A 24,758-nucleotide genomic window follows, 5' to 3' on the forward strand; every position below is an offset into this window, starting at 1 on the left:
CAGCAGAGGTTTCACAATTGCTTGTTTCCATGAGTCTGGTACCCTACCCGAAACTAATGAGGTGTTAATCAGTTTAGTGATTAATGGGCCTAGGATGGGTAATCCCATAATTAAAATCTGGGGGGGTGCAGGGTCCAACGGTGATCCTGATTTTATTGAATAGATACCGTGGACGGACTTACATAAGGGAAATAGGATAGACTGAACAACAGCCTACTGCCTCTAAAAGACAGGTATGGATACATAATTGCTAACTTGTTCCATGTCATCAGATGCACGTGTATCCAGTCCTGGATTTATAACCAACAACATTTAGGCGGTCATTCCAACCGCGGTTACCGCCATTTGGCCGCTCCGCGGTCAAAAGACCGCGGAGGCCATTCTGACTTTCCTGCTGGGCCAGCGGGCGCCTGCCAAGGGAGCGCCCGCCGGCCCAGCGGGAAAGGGCCTGCAACACTGAAGCCGGCTCCGAATGGAGCCGGCGGTGTTGCAGGTGTGCGACGGGTGCAGTTGCACCCGTCGCGATTTTCACTGTCTGCTATGCAGACAGTGAAAATCATGCTGGGGCCCTGTTAGGGGGCCCCTGCACTGCCCATGCCAGTGGCATGGGCATTGCAGGGGCCCCCGGGGGCCCCACGACACCCGTTCCCTCCATCCTGTTCCTGGCGGTAAAAACCACCAGAAACAGGCTGGCGGGAAGGGGGTCGGAATCCCATGGCGGCGCTGGTTCAGCCCAGCCAGGGGAAATCTGGCGGGAAACCGCCGGATCCCCTTTTCTGACCGCGGCTTTACCGCCGCGATCAGAATGGGCTATGAAGCACCGCCAGCCTGTTGGCGGTGCTTCAGTCATCCGTGGCAGAATGACCCCCTTAGACCCATATTAATGGGCTTTATGGCGCAGGGCAGCACAGCAAGTCACCTTGCGGTGCTTCCCTATGTCAAAGTGAAAGGGCAGAAATGTGCCATATTTATCCAATAGGGCAGATTCCTGTACTTTCCCCATCCGCTGGTGCCCTTTTGCCTGCCTAGCACCATTGCAGACACCTTTGCACCATGGTGCAAGGGTGCCTGCTTTGCATGCAGGATTGTTTTTGTGCAGGAAGGGACACCTTCCTGCACAAAATCCTGAGAGGCTTTTTCCTCTTGCTATGTGTGCTGCAGAATGCAGCACATATAGGAGATAAAAACGATGAGAAATAAATATGTTTTTCCTCGTTCCGCCTCTCCTGAGTATGCGTAGATTTTGGTGCAGTCCCACGTTTACAAGTCCTTGTAAATCTGAGAATCTGTCAAAATCCCTTGGAGTTGCCTGGGAAAACCCACCACGGTGCCCATGGAACTCCTACCCAGGGTAGAGTTGGACAGCACATCGATTTGCGCTGCTTTACCTTACTCCATATTTTTGAAGCCATTCAAAGCCACGCAAAGTGGCTTTGCATGGCTTTAAAAATATCACATAGTGGCTTGCACCACACATGTACCACACTGCATTGTTTTACATATTATTTCATCTGTTTGGATACTAAAGTCCCACCATGCAAAGTGCTATCCATTAGAACACAGGCTGGTCAAAACTCAAAAACGAAGGGTCTCATTTATACTTTTTTAGCGCCGCATTTGTGTCATTTTTTAATGCAAAAGCGGCGCAAACTTACAAAATCCAATTACATTTTGTACGTTTGTGCCGCTTCTGCGTAAAAAATTATGCAAATGCAGTGCTAAAAAAGTATAAATCAGGCCCTAAAATCTGGGACATTCCACAAACAGAGAAGTAGGACTACAAGTACTCATCACTGGAGGGGCACAGACCGCATATACCAATATAGAAACCACAGATAAGTGGAACTAAAAGCAATTCTTACATCCAATATCATATGTGCAAAATCAACTATTGAACCCATAAAAACACGCCTCCCTTTGTATTTGTCGACCCGCCCTGAACATTGGGACATGTGCCAAATTTACTGAAATCTGCAGAGAAAGATGGTGAAAACCCAAGACTATCCGGGTAAATTTTGGTTGCCTGGACACTTTGTGGAAGTCAGACTTGTTGAATGTTCACTGATGTACAGGGGTCAGTTGGCCAGTGAGTCGCACATCACTCACCATGCTGACGTAGGACCTGATGCCGCTGGCCATCCTCTGGCAGGGCTCGTTCAAGAGCAGCTCGTGCAGATCCGTCTCTGTGGAGTCAGCCATTTCTTCCAGGCTGTTGATGAACTGCAAGCACTTGAGCTCTTCCGAGGTCCCCTGGGTCTGAGCCTTCAGCTGAAAACCAAATAAAAGCAAAACATCTGGGTCAATTTATGAGGATTTGGCCTTGTAAATGCTCTGCATCTGCAAAGGATTATAGAGTCAGGAGAAACAGTTTAACAAGCAGATATGACCCTACTCTCTTGCACGGGAGGTACAAGATTGTGCTAGCCACAAGTGGCCTTATCTTAAGGTCATGACTCACCAAATGGGGCAGTTTTACATTTCAAGAATACTGAAGATCCCACTCAAAACAAGCATTAGACCGGAAAGACCATCCCACAGGCTTTTACACGCAATCCCAGTCTCGTGATCAGCGAATAATGTTGGCGGCTGAACCGCCAGCCTCATGTACGTCTGCTTTTCTCCTTTACAGCAGTAGAGCCTGTCTAGGTAGTGCAAACCTGGGGCACCGCTATTTTGCACTAGAATTTGAATTAACCAACCAGCGCGAAACTGACATTTGCACTATGCTCGTAGTCACTTATGCCCAGGTTTATTTAGGATTTTGTCGCCCTTGCACCATTCAAGGTGATGCAAAATCTAGAATGAGATTTGCCATTCCATGCAGAGGCATCATGTGTGGTTTGGTAAATCTAGTGTAACTCAAGGCAGAGCAAGTTGCAGCCTTTTGCTACACTGAGCCGGGAAGGTGTTCTATGGGTGGAGCGTGGATATTCCTAGGCATCTACCCATGGATTCTGCCACATTCCCAAGTTTACCAACATTCCAGTTTGGAATATATCAGAATTGCACATCTTTCTGATACAGACGAGCACAACAAGCTGTCTTGCTGCGTTGAGTTGCATTAAAAAAATCATAACTCTGTTCCACAGTGTCAATGTGGATGCAAAAAAAGAAATGTGCTAGTTTTGCAATAACATTCTGCCCAGTTTCCATTTCCCCCCCACTTTCCAGCAATTTAACGTTAATCAAAACCTTCACTGCACAAACTATTTATTGAGGGTTTTACGTAGTTCTGTGTGCTAACTTTCTGTTACTTCAGAGCGCTATGGAAATGACAATATGCGAAGAACAAGGAGACAAGACTTGGAGATTGGCGGAGGGGGTTACTCTGTCACAAACGTGATGGATATCCCATCTACTGTATGGGGCTTGTAACATTGGGGACAGGATATCCGACATGTTTGTGGTGGGGTAACCCCTCAGCCAAACTCTAAATCGGGCCCTTAGTTCCAATGCTCCCCAGTTGTGACCCTTGAGCTGTGATGAGGTCAATTGAAAACAAGTCAGACTAATACAGTCTTTAGAAGTTTCCAGAATCGTTAGAGGTTTGTTCAGATTTTAAGGAAGGGTTGACCGCATTCTTTAATCTAGGATCCCTTACCCCCAGGGATCTGCCTCTGTGTTTGCACCTTGTAGATGATCATTGCTGGGTAAGGTGGACATGAGATGAGATTTTTGGCACGGGTGAAGAGACGAGTCAACATTTTACAGATATGTTGAGTCTTTGCACCAATATGCCTGAAGGATGGTACAACCAACTTTGAATATGATCATGGATTCTACCAGCATATCCAATGAAACAATGTAATTGGAAGTAACGGGCTTCAGTCCTGTTATTTTTTTGCCTAATGTAGTGTGGGAGTTGGAGTATAGCTTCATCATCAGTAGAACACATTGGAGTGAATTGCCTATATAGTTATTGATGCAAGGAAATCCCTATACTGAAATAGTGTGTCCACAGGATCCTAACAGTGGGACCACTGGTTACTGACCTCTGCCGAGTGACTATGTTGTCCTATGGACTACTTATCCAAAACCCTCAACCCGCACATACAGTGACATCCCATTCTTAGGTTTTAAGTTAGAATGAAAGCTTGCAGGCTGCCCCACTCAAGGTGAAGGTGTGATTTCCAATGCCCTCCCTTACCCGAGCTTAAAAAGGTGCAAGGAACTGCTCTTCTGCCCACAGAAATCTATGGCCAAGTTATAGCTCAGATATGTTGTGATGTAATGCATTCTCCATACACAGAGGTGGTGGTGGGGGAAGGGTAGTTGAGAAAGTTTTTCTGTAGTTTCATCAGGAAGTGTTTTTTTTTCAACCACAGGACTTCCTTTTTGGTCGCAACTTGTCAGTAAAAATTTGCCCTCAGACAGGTTGCGGAAAAATCATTCTTGCTTTGACGATGCTAAATATTTTGGTGAAACAGAAATGGGAAATTACAAAGCCATATTCTTTACTCCTTTTCTCCCAGGCGCCCCTGCCATTTGTTTTTCTAGGTTAAAGGGTGTTTGATGAACATCAGAACTATTGTCCTGGTAATCCAACTCCACATCCTCAGGTATTTTTGTATATTTTTTCTCATTTTTTGATTCTTGTCTGAAAGGCAGTTATGTCTTTGTATCATCTGTTTGAGGCACCTTTTAATTAATTTCAAATTTCAGGTAGGCAGGAATGACTACAGTAAACTTAAATTGAGTATGGTTCCTGCAGAGGAGGCTATACAATTCGTAATTAAGATATTTGTTAGTGGTTACCTTTCAAGTCACCGACTGTAGCCTGTAATTTAAATTATAGTTCTTTGTAGACACGACTCTTCTCACAACCTCCGTTGTTCAACCCTTACCTGTTTTCTCTGTTTAACCGACTACTAATCCATAGCCAAGCTAATGAGTTTATCTCGCATCCTCCTCTCTCTATCATTCAAGGAATGATGGACGTCCTGGCCATAGTTCTACTTTCCAACAGTCTAACAAGCATTAGCAAACCCAACAGGTTCCTGCCTCACCTTGGAAGGCCTGCATCTTTTTATTTTTATTTGTTTCCAAACATATTCAATAAACATTAAAAGTGTAAAAGTAATGGCACAAGTGCCATAGTTTAAGAGTGGCATTGTTGCAAAAGAGTAAATAACAAAATACCCATCACGAGACATAAGTTCAATGAAAACATCTATGAAAGCAGAGATTAGCCCACTGTCTCTGGCATTTACGTGAACTTCTTTCTAGACAGGTGTGCCCTTGTGCTAGAGCAAAATCAGGTGATTCACAGTGAAGAGAGCCAGTGGCTAAAGCGGACTGATCTATTGCAATATGTTGTGGTGGGCGGAAGCAAAACGTGAATGTCAGTTCCACTGACCAGTGGATAGAGATGAGATGAGATGAGAGAGAGAGATATAGAGATATAGAGATATTGAGAATGGATAATGTTTGGTTTTGTCCTCCAAGCCCGGGTAAACACTGTCAGTTCCAGACAAACACTATCCTTGTGAGGGCCGGCGCGTTAGGAGGACCGCCCCCCGTACGGCACAGGACAACAAAATAAACAAAAAATTAAAACGTACCTAACTCCCAAGTCCCAGCTGCATCGCTGGTCTTCAAGATGCACTGCAGGCACAGGCTCCCAGCCTGCCCTGCGGCCAATCCTAATACTGCTTTCATGCTTCTGGCAGCATGAGAGCAGTGTTAAGATTAGCCGGAGTGCCCTGACTTGGCACTCCCACGCAGACTGGTAGCCTGTGCCTGCTCTCCAACCCGGCAACACAGTGCTGGGTTGGAGAGAGCTGAGACGACTCAACTCTCCATGCTTGTTGTCCCTATGCCCCACCCTTTAAAAATAAAACGATAATAAACATTGTTTATTATCGTTTTTTTTCAAGTTTTAAAGCTGGTGGGGGGTCGATCCTCCTTCACCATAGCGGAGGAGCCACTACTGGGTCTACCTCTGACCAAAAGTTCACAAAGACAAACTTGAGGGCTGAACACCAGAAAAGGCATGACGTATGCATGCCTTTCACTAATGAAATCAAGCGAATTTTAAAAGGCAAGCCCACAAACCAACCCAACTGATGGGCGTGGTTAAAAGCCCACAGAGAGATTACACCAGGGACAGAGCGCTTTGCGTGCTCGACCCTAAAAAGGTTGACAGTGATTGGCATAGGAAGAAGGACATCATGAGCTCCCTTTGGTGGTGCAATCCACAGCCCATTGAGTCCTACACATCTTCAAGCTTGCTCTCCAGTGGTGGGCCTCCAACCCACTCAGAGCACCAAATGTGTTGTCAGAGCACAGAGACAAGGCCAGAGGAAGGTGAAACCTAGCAGAGGTTCAAGAGCAGAGGCGTTCCCTGGACTGCCAGGTCAGTGCATTCCAACACTCATTCGTGGCCTGAAAATTACCCGAGCAAAGAGAAACATTAAACCGGTCTCACTGGATGCTTGCACTAAAGCTGCCAGACAGCCTGACTCACTTTAGGTGTTCAACAGCCAAACAATCTCTATTGAGGATCCACCCACCAATTCTTTGCAGATATGTAGGTCGAGAATGCACTTTTGGATTCAGGGTGGTGAAAGCAAGCATGCTAAGTCAGTGACACAGAAGGTGGCTTCAGGTCAGGGTGCATATAACATACTGGAATTAAACTTGACCCATGAGGGGTGACAGTGCACCACAGCTCCAACTCTGAAGTTCTTAGAATGGCCCTATTCAGACAATTAAAGGAAACCTGAACCAGGCGTGACCTGAAGGCAAGAATTTCATAGTCAAACTTTTAACACTTTGCTGCTTTGAGGTATGGCCTAGAGACAGCTTTAATTTGACCCCAGTATCATGTTATCCACAAAATCCTAATAAAATAAACAGTGGCAAAGACAATGAGTCTGGCGTAGGCTGCGAGCCTTTTGACTTTGTCGGCGCTTGTTTTGCTTTGGTATCGGTTTTGCAAAATTTTATAGCTGGGGAGAGCTAGGCCTTCAACACTCTGAAAAAATATAGGCTAAAATCAAAAATATCTTTTGCCTCTAAAAGCACAGGTTGGCATAGTTGTCACTGGTACTTAAGTGAACTATGTTGTGTATGGATATGCTCCTTGTGACATTTTTCACATCTGATTTTTACATAATTTGTCCACTTTAAGAAATGACACATTTTTATATTTTCTCTTTTCTCAGATTACTAGCAAAGTGGATTAACATTTGGTTTATTCAATTGCATCAGGATTACACGTTCCTGTCTTTGGTTGATGTGCTTACCTCCTCAGCACTGTACCCCTCCCCCCGCTACTCCCCAAAAAAATTCCACCCATTCTTACCTTACCACCTTTTCTTGGCCTGCTTAACTCTCTCTTCAAAGTTCTTTTCACCTTACAATTTTACTTGTTGTCTTGTGACCCGCTGCCATAATGAACCATGAACAGTTTTACATTTCCAAGAGCCCAACGCCCTGACAGTTGGATCTAAGCATGCCAGAATCATGGTACGCATTCCCTTTCCAGGAACAGGGATGGGTGAAATTTACAGCAGCCATCTGTGTTATAACTCGTTTGGGGATCCTGATGGACCTTTCACATGCATGTTTATGGGAACAAGAATGGCTCCACCCATTGACAATAGCATAGCTAGAGTTTCTATCTGCACCTTTGATTTGGAGGTAGAACCCTCAATAAAAGACAACAGTGGGTTGTACGGGGTACGGATATGTTTCCCAGTTTTTTCAATGTTTTCTACTTGTCAGATGGCACATGGTATTAGCTTCACATCAGCTTCTTTTCTCATTAAGAATGTCCTTTGATTTAAATCGCTGATGCAAATGATTCTCAGTAAGAATTTACACGGGGAGGGAGGGCGCAATGTTTGCAAGATGGCCTGGTTAAATTCATCCTTTCAGGATATTAACAAAAGAGATTATTACATCCAATAAATATAAATGGAACTCTTTTACATGGTATTGATTATCCTGAAAATCCGGCAGGGACCCATCTTTTCTGGATTTCCCTTGGGCACACCCGATGTGAAGCGCTGTGTGCTATGCAGAGACCACAATCTAAGATGAAATATAGTTTCAACTAACCTTTTCTGCACTAACACTGACTTTAGGAAGTATGTCAAAGAAACTTTCGAGCATTTTTCAAAAGAGGAGTTAGGTTGGAATACAATGGCGTCTGTTAGCACTGCTGTTTGTGGCGGATGAGCTCTGTGAGATGCTGGGGTGATTTTGCCTTTTCTTTCAGGACTTTTCTTTGATGGTGCTGGGACTTCAGACAGCCAAGACTAGCTACTTCTGATGAGTCAGCTGTTCATACAGCCAGGCCTAGACGTTTTTGATGACTCAGCTTCTGTGTCTGAGGAGGGCAGCCTGCCTCATCCTTTGAAAGTCTGGCCTGATTCACCTCATCTAACTTCCAGGGAGAGGCTAGAGGGGTACAAAAGCATTCCAGTGTTTCTCTCATTTATTTCTGCACCCCGGTGACGGCTAGCCACCTTATTTCTCTTCTTAGAGGGGTTGCCTCATTGGTAAGCATTTCACAATCAGGAAACGTGTACGGCGAATAAACAATAGTGACAGTTCTGAGGATATGAAAGTATGTTGTTGAATTGCATGCTTCAGCCTGCAGTTCTACTGTATGTTTAGGATGCAATAGCATTCAATTCAATATGCGGCAAAGACAAGCTGCTGTTTGAGATGCATGCACTTACAAGAGGAGCATGTGAGGATGTAACTGTATGCCATCCTAGAGGGAGCTTATTTATCACACACAATGTCTGTGACTGCAGAGCTCCTGAATGGAGCCAATGAGCGTGATTAGTGCTCCTGAATGGAGCCAATGAGCGTGTTCAGTGCTCCTGAATGGAGCCAATTAACGTGTTTAGTGGTTTCCCTTATTCTCTGCATCCTATTTCATTTGTAAAATTCGTTCACAGGTGCCCTTTGAACCATAACCTTGTCTCAATTACAAAAAATATTAATAATAATACAACTGGTGCTACCATTACTCTTCCTCAAAATAATAATAATTCATTTTGACATAGTGCTTTAAGAGGCACTATTAATACTAAGCACTATACATAACAGGCATTAATACTATCCTATTTAGACATATTCATGCTTATTAAGACAGAAACTGGTTCTTGGAAGCAAGGTTTGTAACTCTGGGATAAAGAAACCCACAAAAAAAATATAAGTGTTATTCCTCATTTCACAACCCGCCTTTATCGTGCTTCTTTGCCAGTACAATGCAGTGGTGACTCGGTGTGTGGTTTTTAGATCCTTCCACCTTCCTGTGCCCACGTGACTATCCTTTTTCACAAGTTCCTTGTCCCTACCCCGCGCCAAATGACTCTCAGTGAGTGGGGTCGTGGAAAGAGGCGCAGCTCGTTTGTGTTTCAAAGGAGAGAAATCAGTGCTTTCCGTCTCGTGCAAAGCACAATCTCCCAGTCCAGGAAGCACTCGGAAATCACAACAAGGAAGTTGGAAGCAAGAAAATAAGGTGAACTTTCTAGACCCCGAGAAAACCCCAGGGTAACCGGTTCTGGCACTCAACCTTAAAGAGAAGGAGCGGCAGATGAAAGTGCCTTTAGGAAGTCCTCGGAGTATGTTTACCTCTACTGTTTGCTATTTATGGACGGGAAAGCGTGTGAGAGCAGATCCCGAGCAAAGCCTTGAATCTTACATCGAGCCTCAACACAGCCAAGGCGCCTGGACTAAAACAGCAGTAGTTGCTTCTGTAAAATATTACTTTATTTTATGAGCATACCTCTGCCTGATAATTAAAGGTGCGCATCTTTTATTCTTCACACAGTCCCCATTTTTCACACATTGGTAGTGCACTGACCTTCAAGAGAAGGTCACCTAAAATGAAAATGAAGTGCACATTTTCCCCATCAGGATGTAATTAAATACTACAAGATAAAAGTATTTGCTATTAAGTGATGTTTGAAAGTTGGCCATATTTTTTAAAATGTTGCTTTTGACTACTATCTTCCAGCCATGCACACTGTTGTGGGTCAGGAGAACATCTTCCATCAAACATCACTTTGGGGGTTATTCCAACTTTGGAGGAGGTGTTAATCCGTCCTAAAAGTGACGGTAAAGTGACGGATATACCACCAGCCGTATTACGAGTCTATTATATCCTATGGAACTCGTAATATGGCTGGTGGTATATCCGTCACTTTTAGGACGGATTAACACCTCCTCCAAAGTTGGAATAACCCCCTTTATTCTTAACCCAACAAGGAGTTCTGTTAGTGACATCTAAGCATGAGCATGTGTTAGAATCCTGTAAGCTTAGCTAGACAGCAGTGCACAAAGGAGACTGTGGTGGTGAGGCCAAAGATGCTGGGATGCAGGCAGCGGAGGGTGGGTACCAGCTGGAGTCCATCATGTTTGTGAACTTGTACACATAGCAAGAGAGCTATTCGGACGTCTTCCCTCTGAAGTGAAGCACTGCCCTCGGTCCCACACTTTTTACATATATTTTGCATACAATAGCTGACGTTGTTCAAGAATTCCGACTGTCGATATTCTCATAAACCGAAGACACGCAACTGGCCATCTTCCTTACCCTGTGGAAAGGATCACAATACTAACAGTTGTCTCCCTGCCTAGAAAAAGTTGCCAGGTGGATGGCAAACTGTTGTCTTAAACTAAATGGGGAAAATACAAAGTTGGTGATTCTGGGGTATAGACTAGACCCCTCCCCCCAAACTTCTCTAGAATGGCCAGAGTGCTTGTGCAATCCTTCAATCCCTGCTTCCCCCATAAAAATCTTAGGTACGTAGCTGGATAGTTTCCTTTCTATGGGTGCACAGCAAAAGAAAACTTGTGGTACCTGCTTTGGCATCCTCCGAACTCTTCACAAAATCCTTGAGTGTGCAAAGTGTCTTTGTGTGGCTTCATAGATATGGTTGAGAGGCTTGCGCCAACAGAACATCAAAAAAAGTGATGCTCGGGCAGGGCAAACTTTTCATAAATATACCCCTAACTTGCAGACACTCATGCCCTTTAAAAAATGCAATCTCCTAGAAACAACAGGTATGTGGCTGAGCCGTGCATGGGTGCACACCTTCATGATATGGCCCTGCCTGGCACACACCTTCATGATATGGTCTTGACTGAGCGCACACCTTCATGATATGGCCCTGCCTGGCACACTCCTTCATGCTAGAGCCCATGCATCACCGCACAACTTTCTGCTAGGGCCCTGCATCAGCACACACCTTCATTCTAGGGTGCTGCGTCAGTGCAGACCTTCATCATGGGACTCCTGAACTAAACTGTGGCTTCTCAGCTGTGTTTCTACAGGCAGGAAAGTGTCCTGTAGGGTTGCAGTTCCTGTCTGGCTGCCTCACTCCACTTTTAACTCTCCTCAAAGTTGTAATTGTTTATAGCCTGTGGGAATCGAAAAAACTGGGCTGGGCTGTATTTCATGGAACAAAAACATCCCCTCCTTTATTTTATTGCAGCAGACAATAGGTACATTCCGTTTCCACAGCCACTTCCTTGAGCACTGTCTCTGTTTTTCTTAAGTGGCAGCCCTATAGCCAGGGCCACTGGAATTATGCGGCAGGAGGATCATTTTATCCGGCAGGAGTGATTAAATGATGTGGCAAGAACGGCAAATTATGCCGCATAATACAGCACATGTTGTGTTAGTATTATTTCATTATTTTGGCATCTTTATGCAAGTCAACACAGTCTGGGTAAAGATGCTATCTAATTACTACCAGTTTAACTCACAAACACAGCATTAAGAAGCAGAGAGGTGACCGGTCAACCTCTGTGAAGGGCCTTCCAATGCATGGCAAAAGACATTGCCAAGTTTTTATCAACTTTTCATTCGTTTGAGCTAGAAATATTTTTTTGCTAAAACCAGTGGATTATTAATAACATAATTCCAGTGGCCTTCCGTATAACACACAATCCACCATCACTAGGGCATCAGAGCGCCTTTCTGTTGTCCGAGATATGTTCTGCATAATGTGTATTCTATGTGTGTTGTTCATGTTAGCTACGAGGTGTGTGATTCCTGATATGTGCTGTTGAGAGCACATTGAGTTTCAGATATACGGCATATCCGTGCGGTGTTGGACGTGCAAACAATGTTCTGTCAGTTGTTTAGTATGGGACATTGTTACACTCATGGTCTTGTGTGACATGCTTGAAGGCACACGTTTGCTGAAATGTGTAAATAAATTACCCAGAAATCGTAAACGTAAAAACATCTTGTCTGAGTATTGTTTAAGATTGTTATAAATTTGTTATAAAGGGCAATTTCTGAGAGTTGTAAACATAAGACAGGGTTAAACTAGTAGTCAAGGGTATAAAAAGCACGTTTTGTGAACGCCAACAATGAAGTAGACCTTTGTGGGACTTACGAAATTTTTGCTGAAAATGTGTAAACATTTTTGGAAACTTCTAATTTCCGACTAAATGTCCTGGCATCTGTTGGGTGAAAGTGGGTGTAGTGCACCAGTCAATCTGACATTTTCAGTTTTTGGGAAAAAAAGGATGGCAGGAATAGGGCCAGTTAGCTGTTGGAGAGGAAAGAACGAAATAGAAAAAACATAAGAATGATTAATTTGAAAAAATAAGAAAGTCTAACTTCTTCATATGTATAATCTATACACCGCCTAAAATTTGAATTAGTAAGGTTTTGGGACCAGGTGCAAACTTCTCAAAGCGATTTGTGGTTATGTGCATTACATATACATTAAGCATGCATAAATCTGGGCCAACTGGAACTGTTTGTGGATTATCAAAACGTAATTTACATGTGTAAGTGTAAGTTATGCTTTTCACAAATTAAGACTGTTTTGTGGGAGCCTTGTGAATCTAGACTGTAGAAACAAGGGGGTGGGGGAGGGGTTAACAGGATATGAAGCGTTTGGTAGTAGAATCGATGGGATGTGTTCCTTATGACCACTTTGTGAGAGCCTAGACACATCAGTTTTTTCAATTTGCCTCATTTCCATTATTTCACAAAAACGGCAGTACTTGAAATTGGAATTTACATGGGCAGGCCTATTGGCTTTGTCAATCGCAGTTACACGATTTGTGCCTGAGCCTTTCTTCGGGAGGTACAGTATGAACTTAGAATGCGATTAGTATGTCTGATGAGGAGGCTGTCCACGCAAACTACAGACACGGTTTTACAATGCTGCCCTTTTATCTTCCAAAATTAAAAAACGTACTTTATAAGGGGGTCAGATATTAGATTTTTCTCCATCAATGGCCAGAAAGGTTATTTTTAGAGCGGTTTCAGGCTTATGCCACCCAGACTTTAGTTTTAGTACAAATCCTCCATTGTGGAGCTGAGCTTACCGGAAGTTAGGTCACTTTCCGTACGGTTTGGAGGTGCTCAACAGACAGTGTTGAAACCGTGGCATCTTTTTTGCAGTGGGTGTGGGGAAAGTCCAGAGCAGTGTCTGAGTTGATGTGATAGAATTAGGATCACTTGCTTACTTAGATATACTTTATTTACACAATCAAGTCCACTAAAGTGCCACGTGCAAATAAAAACACCACCATATTTCATAAATGTAGACTAGTTAAAATGAAAACTGAGGACAGATAGAAGCATCTCATGCACGGAGTTTCTATAAATTCCTGTAAGGTAAACGTAAATAGAAGCACAAAACATACAACGTTTAAAATGCGTCTTGTTGATGTGATATGAAACAGAAAATTTGGCGCTTGGCAATTTCTACACCTCTTAAAAAAGTAAGAGAAACTGATAGTTAAAGCAGTTCTATGTAAAACCACATAGTGGGCTCAGGGTGTTGATTCTCTAAGAATCAAGAGGGAGAAAGGGAGAAAACCAAAGGCTTAAGATGTTAAAATCCACTTCAGATCTAGTGGAATTGCGGCACAAACATGCCTTGTTTGTTTCTGAAGCTGTGAGACTGGGCCTATGTCTCTAAGGCATTTAAATCAATTTATTTGGTTTAGTAATATATCCACCAAATCCAGAAATTTAATAAGTCTGATAATGCCAGAGCGCATGCATTTAAATTCAGACAGTCTACTCACAAACTCTGACCTGCTTGTTATCAAAAGATTATATTCTGAATGTACCGTATCCCTTTCAGGGACTTGTGATAGGCCCGAGGTTACTTTTAATTCCCAGCTCAGCCAGGCAGGCCAGAGTGGCCTCGGTCTGATAAATCTTCACCAGCATTACATTCCACTATTTTGGAATTCCAGTGTTTTAAATCTGGAATTAGATGCCACACACAAATGGTAGAAATGTGTACACAAAGGATGATCCGAAGACATAACAGAGCACAATGTAAAATAATCTAAGATAAAAAGCATAAAACAACATACATATTTTTTTTCTAGATTAAAGTTCCAGGAGCAGAAGAAGCAACAGATGGTCATATTTGCTCTTTCCAAGAGAAACTCAGGAGTCATCGTCCGTGATATCACAAGGCGGGACTCTGTAGCCAAGCCACGGTGGTTCTAATCCTGGCTTTCACGATTGAACATACTGTGTTATCCTGGGCAAACCCTGTATCTTTACATGCTAATATTTGAAATGCTTAAGGTGTAGCCCTACTAACTTGTTGTTTTAAGTGTGACATTAAAACCTGTTTTTGCACAATCCCCAGCTTAAATGAGTTGGCAAGCTCACCTACAACGACAAAAGCCTGACTTACAAATGTTAGTATCGAACTGCATGTGGCATTCCAAAGAAAAAAACACACAGGGCTTGACATCTGAAATCAATCAGGCAAGTACAATGCATCATTGTCTGGAAGCAAAACAATCTTACTCTTCGTGTGCACTTTTAACTTTCCTGGAAGCTGATTGGCTGGGCACGCTCCTTTATCCACCCGAAGGCAACATAGTGGCTATATAAGAAACATTTTCGGGGAAGGTTTTTTATGATTTGGAAGGATACGAGTGAAGGGGCAAAGAGATCTAAGCAGAAGATGTGAAAACCCACCGAGTTATCTTGGAGCTTAATGCATTTCAGGGCTATCCATTGTTTCCTGACATGTCTGTCACATGGTGAGGATTACTCGAAGGGCTATATTTACCCCGGAAGTAAATTAACTGGAAAGTGTTGGTTTCCGAAATGTTTTGAATACTCAGAAAACGCGACCCCTTTCTAACTTGCTAAAGTGGTCTCTAAATATTCAGCAGTGTGTAAAGTGTATGATCATCTCTCACTTAACCAAAGCACCTTTAGCAGTTATCTAGGCCAGTGATGTGCACCCCTGTGTTACATTTCAGCACGCGAAAACTTCCACCTACAGGAGGCAGTAAATGGTACTGTGTACGTGTTCCTGGACATCTGTGTTTGATGCACATTTCAAGGAGTGTTTGTGTTGTTCTTTTTGAATGCTTGGAATATGCGTGGATATTTGCTTCACAATAGAAAGTGATGCTATGGGAGCAAGTTTATTCTGAGACTCTGGTTGGTCAGTTCTCCCCTCTGATTCTGGCCGGCCAGTTACTCCCTGAGACTCTAGCTGGTCAGTTCTCCCCTCTGACTCTGGCTGGTCAGCTCTTCCCTCTGACTGGTCAGTTCTCCCCTCTGACTGGCCAGTTCTCTCTCAGACTCTGGCTGGTCAGTTCTCCCCTCTGATTCTGGCCGGCCAGTTACTCCCTGAGACTCTGGCTGGTCAGTTCTCCCCTCTGACTCTGGCTGGTCAGCTCTTCCCTCTGACTCTGGCTGGTCAGCTCTTCCCTCTGACTCTGGCTGGTCAGTTCTCCCCTCTGACTCTGGCTGGTCAGTTCTCCCCTCTGACTCTGGCTGGCCAGTTCTTCCCTCTGACTCTGGCCGGTCAGTTACTCCCTGAGACTCTGGCTGGTCAGTTCTCCCCTCTGATTCTGGCCGGCCAGTTACTCCCTGAGACTCTGGCTGGTCAGTTCTCCCCTCTGACTCTGGCTGGTCAGCTCTTCCCTCTGACTCTGGCTGGTCAGTTCTCCCCTCTGACTGGCCAGTTCTCTCTCAGACTCTGGCTGGTCAGTTCTCCACTCTGACTCTGGCTGGCCAGTTCTTCCCTCTGACTCTGGCTGGCCAGTTCTTCCCTCTGACTCTGGCCGGTCAGTTACTCCCTGAGACTCTGGCTGGTCAGTTCTCCCCTCTGATTCTGGCCGGCCAGTTACTCCCTGAGACTCTGGCTGGTCAGTTCTCCCCTCTGACTCTGGCTGGCCAGTTCTTCCCTCTGACTCTGGCCGGTCAGTTACTCCCTGAGACTCTGGCTGGTCAGTTCTCCCCTCTGATTCTGGCCGGCCAGTTACTCCCTGAGACTCTAGCTGGTCAGTTCTCCCCTCTGACTCTGGCTGGCCAGTTCTTCCCTCTGACTCTGGCCGGTCAGTTACTCCCTGAGACTCTGGCTGGTCAGTTCTCCCCTCTGACTCTGGCTGGCCAGTTCTTCCCTCTGACTCTGGCCGGTCAGTTACTCCCTGAGACTCTGGCTGGTCAGTTCTCCCCTCTGATTCTGGCCGGCCAGTTACTCCCTGAGACTCTGGCTGGTCAGTTCTCCCCTCTGACTCTGGCTGGCCAGTTCTTCCCTCTGACTCTGGCCGGTCAGTTACTCCCTGAGACTCTGGCTGGTCAGTTCTCCCCTCTGATTCTGGCCGGCCAGTTACTCCCTGAGACTCTGGCTGGTCAGTTCTCCCCTCTGATTCTGGCCGGCCAGTTTCTCCTTGAGACTCTGGCTGGTCAGTCCTACCTCTGACTCTCGCTGCCCTCTGAACCCGGCTTCATTCATGCCCGGACGCAGAGCCTACCTGGTCAGCGCGCCGTTACGTGGGCACAGTCGGGTCAGCCCCCTTCCCCAGCCCCCTTCCCCAGCCCCCTTCCTCCGGCCGCAGCTCACCTTGGAGATGGACATGGTGAAGTAAACAAAGAGGCCGGTGACGGAGGCGATCTGCAGCGCCAGGATGGCCATCACAGCCATGGCCGGCCAGACGGGGCTGCACTTCTTCCGGCCCTTCCTCGCCCCCTCCTTCTCCGGGTCTTCCTCCTGCTTCCCGCCTGCTTGGGGGGGCATCATGCAGGCTGCGGAGTCGCTGCTGTCAGTGCGGTAGTACTGTCCGTTCTGCTGGTGGTGTGCCATGGGACCCCTGGATCAAGCGCGCGCAAAGACGCGCGCGCACACACACACACACACACACAGAGATCCTCACACACAAACACAAGCAGACACACACACACACTGCCACTCAGCGAGACACCCGCCCCTGCCGCCCTCTCGATCCCTCTGGCGCTCACACGGAAGAGGCAGCTCGGAAAAAGAAAAGACGCTCCAGCTTCCAAGAAGGAGGGAAGAGGGCCGGGGGAGGAGTTGGACCAGAGCTGCAGCGAGCTGCGCTAGTGCAGCCCGCTGCCTGGCTCCAGGGGGTGTGCCCGGGCCTTCCACCCGAGCACCAGCCCTGCCCCTGATCAACAAGGCCATGTGCGGGCGCAAGGACGTGAAACGCACTGTTTGACCAGGCTCGCTCTCTGCTCCCCTTCTGCCCCCACATCTGACCCAGGCTTCCCACCTCAAACTTTCAACAGTTCAGGCTCCCTGGTTCAGAGCTCTGGCACATGAAGAGTGTTGATCTGCCCAAGATCACGCAGGGCCGCAGGGATCTTAATGTATAAGACATTCTTTCCAAGATTGTTATAAATAAATAATATGGGATACTATAGACTCGGGCACTTTCACCAATCTGCCACAGCGGGAGATCCCCGCACGGAGCTCAGGTTGTGTCCTGTCAGGGGCGAATCTGATGGAGTTCTGAGCTTCTTCATGTCCCTGAGACAGGGGGTGCTCTGATGAAGGGCAAGAGAAAGACAAGTGGTGAAATCACACACAACGATACTACAGAGCTGAGGACAGTGCCACGTAGATAGCACCCGGTAATATCACAACATATCAGAAATACACAGAACCTAAATGTAGACAAATACAGGACCTCAGTACACTAAGGCCCATATTTGTACTTTTTTAGCGCCGCGCTTGCGTCATTTTTGAAGCAAAAGCAGCGCAAACTTGCAAAATTCAGTTGTATTTTGTAGGTTTGTGCCACTTTTGTGTCAAAAATCGGCGCTAAAATAGTATAAATATGGCGTAGGTATCTACATTTCATGCACTCAGCACTTTTAAGACATTTGGGCCCATATTTATACTTTTTTTAGCGCCGCATTTGCGTCATTTTTTGACACAAAATCGGCGCAAACTTTCAAAATACAATTGTGGGCAATATTTATACTTTTTTAGTGCCGCATTTGCGGCATTTTTTGACGCAAAATCGGCGAAAACTTACAAAATACAATTGTATTTTCAAAGTTTGCACCGATTTTGCGTCAAAAAATTACTCAAATGCGGCGCTAAAAAAGTATAAATATGGGCCTTGTTTTCAGACACATTTTTATTTAATGGCATTTAGAGATGTTTTATGTGTGTAACTAGATGTATAATGCTCTTAAGTGATGAATGAATTTTGTGAGTTACTGGACAGCCTGACTGAATTACCATATTATGTTTTTATGTATTAAGAAGGATATGTAAATAAGTAATAGGCCTTTGGCGCAGGGAGGCTGCAAATGCTGAACTACTAAGGTTGTGAATGTATTGTATAATATTTTCCTAATTTTTAGGGTTTTAAGTAAGTAAACAATATTTTTACTTACTAAACGTAGACAAATATGGGAAACAGAAGTATGAAGCAGTATAAAAGCAAAAACTACATGTACTAGAATCCAAAGATACTTCACAAGGACCAGAAAGAAGAATGTGACGCATTACCGCAGCACGAACATTTACTTATGGTCATGTTATGGACAGCAGGCGGTCATTATTTACTGTTGTAGTTTCAAAGCTCTTACTTACTGATCTCAGAAGGATGGAGTTCGGACGTATAAGCTGTTGTTATTGGTAGGAGAATTAGTACCATCCCTATCATTATTAATATTTTTATCAGTAACATTATTGTTAATATTACTAGTGCTATTATTACCAATATTGGTATCACCACTATCATTACTAGTATTTCTTCTTCTTCATATTATTATTATTGTTATTATTATCATTGTGATAATAATAATAGTAGTCATAATAGTTGTTATGATTATTATTATTACTACTATTATTACCGGTATTGCTACTACCTCTATAATTACTAGTATTTCTTATTCCTTTTGTTCTTCTTCTTAGTAGTATTAGTATTATTAGCATAATAATAATAATAACAATAACATGAGTATTGGTATTATTAATATTGCTATTATTTCTAGTATAGTATTACCACTATCATTACTAGTATTTCTTCTTCTTTTTCTTATTAGTATTAGTTTTAGTATTAGTATTAGCATAATAACACTGATAATAATAATAATAACAGTAACATTATTATTATGATTATTGTTTATTATCATTATTTTTATTATTATTGTTAGACCTGGCATTTTTGGCGTGTTTCCTCTGGCTTTTTGCTTTCTGACCTCCTGGTTTTATGGTATGCTGGGCTCTGGCTTTGCTGGTATATTGTCTCTGCACACTTTACCACTGCTGATAAGTGCTAAAGTGCAAGTGCTCCTTATGTAAATTGTATTGGTGAATGGTTTCTCCATGATTGGCATATCTGATTTACTTATAAGTCCCCAGTAAAGTGCACTATGTGTGCCCTGGGCCTGTAAATCAAATGCTACAAGTGGGCCTGCAGCACTGATTATGCCACCGACATGAATAGCCCTGTTAACATGTCTCAGACCTGCCATTGCAGTGTCTGTGTGTGCAGATTTGAACTGCCAATTCGACCAGGCAACTGTACTCACTTGCCAGACTGAAACCTTCCCTTTTTGTACATGTAAGGCATCCCTTAGGGAGGCCCCAGGTTGCCCCATGGGCAAGGTGCAGTGTATGTTTAAGGTAGGACATGTACTGATGTGTTTTACATGTCCTGACAGTGAAATACTGCCAAATTCAGTTTTTACTGTTGTAAGGCCTCTCTCTCATAGACTAACATGGGGACTACCTTTCAATATATTTTAAGTGCAGTTTCATATTGGGAGCGCTAGAGATATGGGGTTTGGGGTCTCTGAACTCAAAATGTAATAATACTCCTTTTGGTAAAGTTTGTTTTTAGATTGCCAGTTTGAAAATGCCACTTTTAGAAAGTGGGCATTTTCTTGCTTAACCATTCTGTTCCTCTGCCTGCTTGTGTATTCCACGTCTGGGTCAGACTGACAGGCTGTTTGTGAATTTCCACTAGACAGTGACACAAAGGGAGCTGGAGTATCACCTACATATCCTGATGGGCCATCTTGGCTAGAGTGGATGGAGAAGTGGTCACTTACACTTGAAAGGGCTGTGTCTGCCCTCACACAATGCAGTCTCTGACCCCCTTGTGTGTGTCTGGGTCCAGGCTTGGGCAAGGCAGGATCTTGTAAACAATAGAGACTTTCTTTTGAAGTTTGCCTACTTCAAAGCCAGAACTGGGTATAAGTAGTGGACTCAAACCCCCAGACTTTTAGAACACTTCTGGATCAAGTAGAACCTCTGCCAAGGAGGAGGGCTGAAGAGCTGGAGGAAGAGTACTGCCCCTTTGCTGTGTATGCTTTGTTGGGTTGGCCTTCAGTTGCTGTTTCTGCGTTAAAGAGGGGAAAAACTGGACTTTGCTGTCTATTCTGCTTGTCATGTTTCTGCAAGGGCTTGGAGTAGAGCTTGCCTTCTGTTGAAAGTCTCAGGGATATCAAAGACTTCGGCTTCATCTGCCTACAGCACTGGGAACTGTGTGTTTTGTGCTGCAACAGAGAAAAAACCACAGCAACGCCGTCAACGACGCCACTGACTGCACCGTGACCTGATAACACCACACGGAGCCGTGCCCCACATTGCACCGCAACCCTGGTTTCACCCATGCTGCCACCTGACACCGTCACCAAACCGCTGCTTGCACCATGACCTGTGGGCCCCGCACTCTGCTGTGCCTTGCTCTCACCACAGCCTTGGCATCCCAATGACGATGCTCCAGGCTGACATAGACACTGCAGCCTGCACAGTGGCCTAAGGACACCGCTCGTGAGGTACACAATGCACCATCCCATCCCGCTGCCCTGGTCCGCCAACACCATCAACTCCAGTGTCGTCATCAGACAACCCTGTCTGAACCACGCCCTGTGGGTGCCGCATAGAGCCTGACCCATGCTGCACTGCTGCCTTGGGCCCACAGACGACAGCTATTCAGCAACAACAACAACGCTACCTCCACAGTGAGCTGGAGACTCCACACAGTGCAGCACCCACCGTCACACTGCAGCCCTGATCTCACAGACGCTGCAGGACACTGCCACTGAGCTGCTGCTTGCACCATGACCTGTGGGCACCGCACATCGCATTGTCCCACTTCGCACTGCAGCCCGACACCATCCACGCCACCGCTCTTGACTTTGTCATCAGCCTTGAATTCGATCTGCAACACGTGTGACTTCAAGGGCCCAATGACCCCCGCACCAACCTCCAAAATCGGCGCCTATGACGCCGCACTACGGATCTCATTGTGAGGATCACAACGCCCAGCATTTCCAAGGTACTGTGTGCGGGTCTTCCCAATACCATAGCTTGCCGCAATGCCGTGGCCGGCCTGAACTGTTGGATTTGTTGTTCATGACGCCGTGACAGCCCCGATGGAGCTATCGACTTCAAGGAACTGTATTTTTAAGTAATTCTTAGTATTTTTAAGTAATTCTTACATAATTCATATGTTAATTACTGTATGTTGGATTTTCCAATTTTTGTCTTGTTTTAAACAGATAAATATTGTCTATTTTTTCTAAAACTGGTGTGGTGTCCTTTTGTAGTGTTTCGCTGTATTACTGTGTGTTATGTGCAAATGCTCTACACATTGCTTCTGAGATAAGCCTGACTGCTGGTGCCAAGCTGCCAAGGGGGTGAGTAGGGGTTATCTGACTGGGTATCTCCCTTATCCTGACTACAGCGAGGGTCTCTACTTGGACTGGGTGCAAACCAACTGCCAACTAGAGAAAACAATTTCTAACAATTATTATTTCTATTATTACTGTTATTACCAGTATTGGTATTACCACGATCACTACTAATATTTCTTCTTTTTATTTTATTATTTACTCTCTACTGCCCTTTTACTCTCTACTGCTCATGCAATAACTATACATATAATAACATCAACAGTTGTATTATTATACTTAGCTATGTCCCCCCCTCACCGATTACTATCAAGTTATTAACACGCTGAACCTAGCACAACCATACGCAGACGGAGAGTTAATTTGAAGTGTTTCTTTGGAGCCTATCGGAACTGAAGTAGGCCTCAGTAGATTCAGCCATTTCCAAATACAGAATGTTCCAGATCCGTAGAGCTAAGTGGAATCTGTGTAGCCAACCTCAGTAGTTCAATTCCCACTTTTTGAATCTCGTGAGGTGAACTAATTTGTTGATACTCGTGAGGTAATCCCCTTTTTCACACTCGTGAGGTAAACTCATTGTTGACACTCGTGAGTTAAAACCTTTTTACACACTCGTTAGGTAAACCCATTTGTTGACACTCGTGAGGTAAATCCATTTTTCAAACAGGAGGTAAACTCATTTGTTGACACTCGAGAGGTAAAACTTTTTTCACACTGGTGAGGTAAGTCATTTTTTGACACTCGTGATGTAAACCCACTTGTTGACACTCATGAGGTAAACTTATTTGTTGACACTCATGAGGCAAAACCTTTTTTCACACTCGTGAACCTTTTTTCACACTCGTGAGGTAAACCCATTTGTTGACACTCGTGAGGTAAACCAATTTGTTGACACTCGTGAGGTAAAATCTTTTTTCACACTGGTGAGGTAAATCCATTTTTGGACACTCTCGTAAGGTAAGATGAGCCCTGGCGCCGAAGTCAGTGTCATGACCTCCCTGCCCACCAGCAAAGCCCCCGCTTAAAGTGAAAGCAGAGCGACCCGAGCCCTACAAGGCGCCTCCCGTAAACGCCTGGGGGTCAGCTCCTAGGGAAGCCGGAAAGCCCGGGGAGGAAGGGACGGGCTGTCTCTTCCACCCTCAGCACCGTTTCCTTCAAGCTTTGCCAATAAACTGCCCACGCACATTTTGCATGACTCTTACCGGTGAGTCTAGGATTCGGCCGTATTCCAGTTCTTGCAAAGCTGCTTACAGGCCGGGCGCCTAGAAGCTAGACTTCACACAACTATACGTTGGAGCCAGCTGACAAGATGCATTCGCAATTGGAATGTAAATCAGAATTCTTCTGACGTCTCCTGTCTTCGGGGTTTTGTCTTAGCAGCCCCCAGCGGTATCGGGCAACAATGTCTGGGCTGTTTTCCTGCAACTCTGTATCCCAGACTCCCAGCTAAACACGTATTCATTCATACAAGATTAAAAGACAGCGCACGATTTCCTGCTTTCTAAAATAAAGCAAAACAAAGGATGTTAATATATAATAAGCGAATGCCTGCCAACCCTTGTGTACAAACTCTCATTACAGTAGAGTGGAGACATCACAATTCACCTGTAATAAGAAAATGTTGTGGCTACTCTACTCTAATAAATTATTACTGTTGCATTGCGACATCACAAGCAGAACACGTAACAGCTGCGTACACAATAAAGGGAAAACTAGAGCGAATATTTATGAGGCTGTTTCGTCGCGTTTGCACGACGCAAGTGGTACGTGCCAGACGCAAACCCCAAATGCGATTTGTGAAGCCATGCAAGGCCACTGAGTGGCTCCAGAAATTTGCAGTAAAGCAAGACAGTGCAAATAGTTGCCTTACTCTGGCCTAGGAAGGTGTTCCCACGCAACTCCCATGGATTTGTGCACATTCCCAGATTTCCCTGAAAATGCACCAAAATGCTACGCCTTTCCAGTTGAGGAGTCACGAGGAGAGCGATCTCTATTTCTCTGAGTGCTTAATTTGTGCTTGTTCTTTCCGGTGCTGTGCACCAGCACTTATTTTTGAGGGCCGGGGCTTATTCTTCTGCCTCAAGCATTTGCTGCAAGCAAAAGACACATATGGGAAAGACGAATGAAGGGAAAAACGAAAAAGCGTCACAAAGGAAGAAAGTAGAAAGCTGCAAGAGTGAGCGGAAGGGGCAGGGAGTAGCTTTACATGGATTGAAGAGGCCCGAGATGGCTTCAGGATTAAGCCTCCTCAGTATTCCATGTTCACACATTTAATTGCAGCAGCCGCGTGTTTAAGAGGAGGACTTTGGGCACCGGCACCTTTTTATTTACAAATTAAGCACTGATTTCTCCTTGTTACTTCCTCTTTCTATGTGCTGCACTCTGCAGCACACATAGAAGAATATACCTTGGAGGATTGCTTTTGTGCAGGAAGGTGCCTCTTCCAGCACAAAAACAATATTGCATGCAACAGAGGCACCCTTGCACCACAATGCCACAGTGCCTGCATTGGGGCTAGGCAGCCAAAAGGGCACCAGTGCAGGATGAAAGACAGGAATGCAACATATTGCATTAAACACACCACACTCCTGCTATTTCCCCGTCACGCAGAGAAGCAAGGTGACTTGCTGCGTTGCAGTTCTATAAATATCCCCCTAGGTTTTCAGACCCTTTACAATTACATTTTCTGTGCTGAAAATCTTTGAGCAATAGTTGTTCCTGGCAAAATATTTATGTATTGCACAGTTGGGGTTCATTACAGAGGGGCAGCAATCTCTCTGTATTTTACCCACACATTTGAAAGCACAAACCTATCTTTGGTATTGGTTTACATAAACTGCTTATAAGTGTGTTGGCAAGACATTAAAGCCTTTGT

General features: G+C 44.8%; 1 protein-coding gene across 1 annotated transcript in view; it reads right to left on the reverse strand.

Moving 5' to 3' along the window:
- The window catches only part of LOC138262112 (tumor necrosis factor ligand superfamily member 10-like), a 31,826-nt gene extending 14,498 nt beyond the window's left edge, over nucleotides 1-17,328 (reverse strand). Inside the window, exons 1-2 of the mRNA XM_069211870.1 lie at nucleotides 16,830-17,328; nucleotides 2,107-2,268 (exon numbers count right to left, since the gene is read on the reverse strand). Coding sequence (XP_069067971.1) covers nucleotides 2,107-2,268; nucleotides 16,830-17,069 — 402 coding nt within the window. The 5' untranslated portion in view covers nucleotides 17,070-17,328. The remainder of the gene's footprint in view (nucleotides 1-2,106; nucleotides 2,269-16,829) is intronic.
- Between the last annotated feature and the right edge of the window lie 7,430 nt (nucleotides 17,329-24,758).

The sequence above is a fragment of the Pleurodeles waltl genome, chromosome 10 (assembly GCF_031143425.1).
Source record: "Pleurodeles waltl isolate 20211129_DDA chromosome 10, aPleWal1.hap1.20221129, whole genome shotgun sequence".
Classification (NCBI taxonomy): domain Eukaryota; kingdom Metazoa; phylum Chordata; class Amphibia; order Caudata; family Salamandridae; genus Pleurodeles; species Pleurodeles waltl.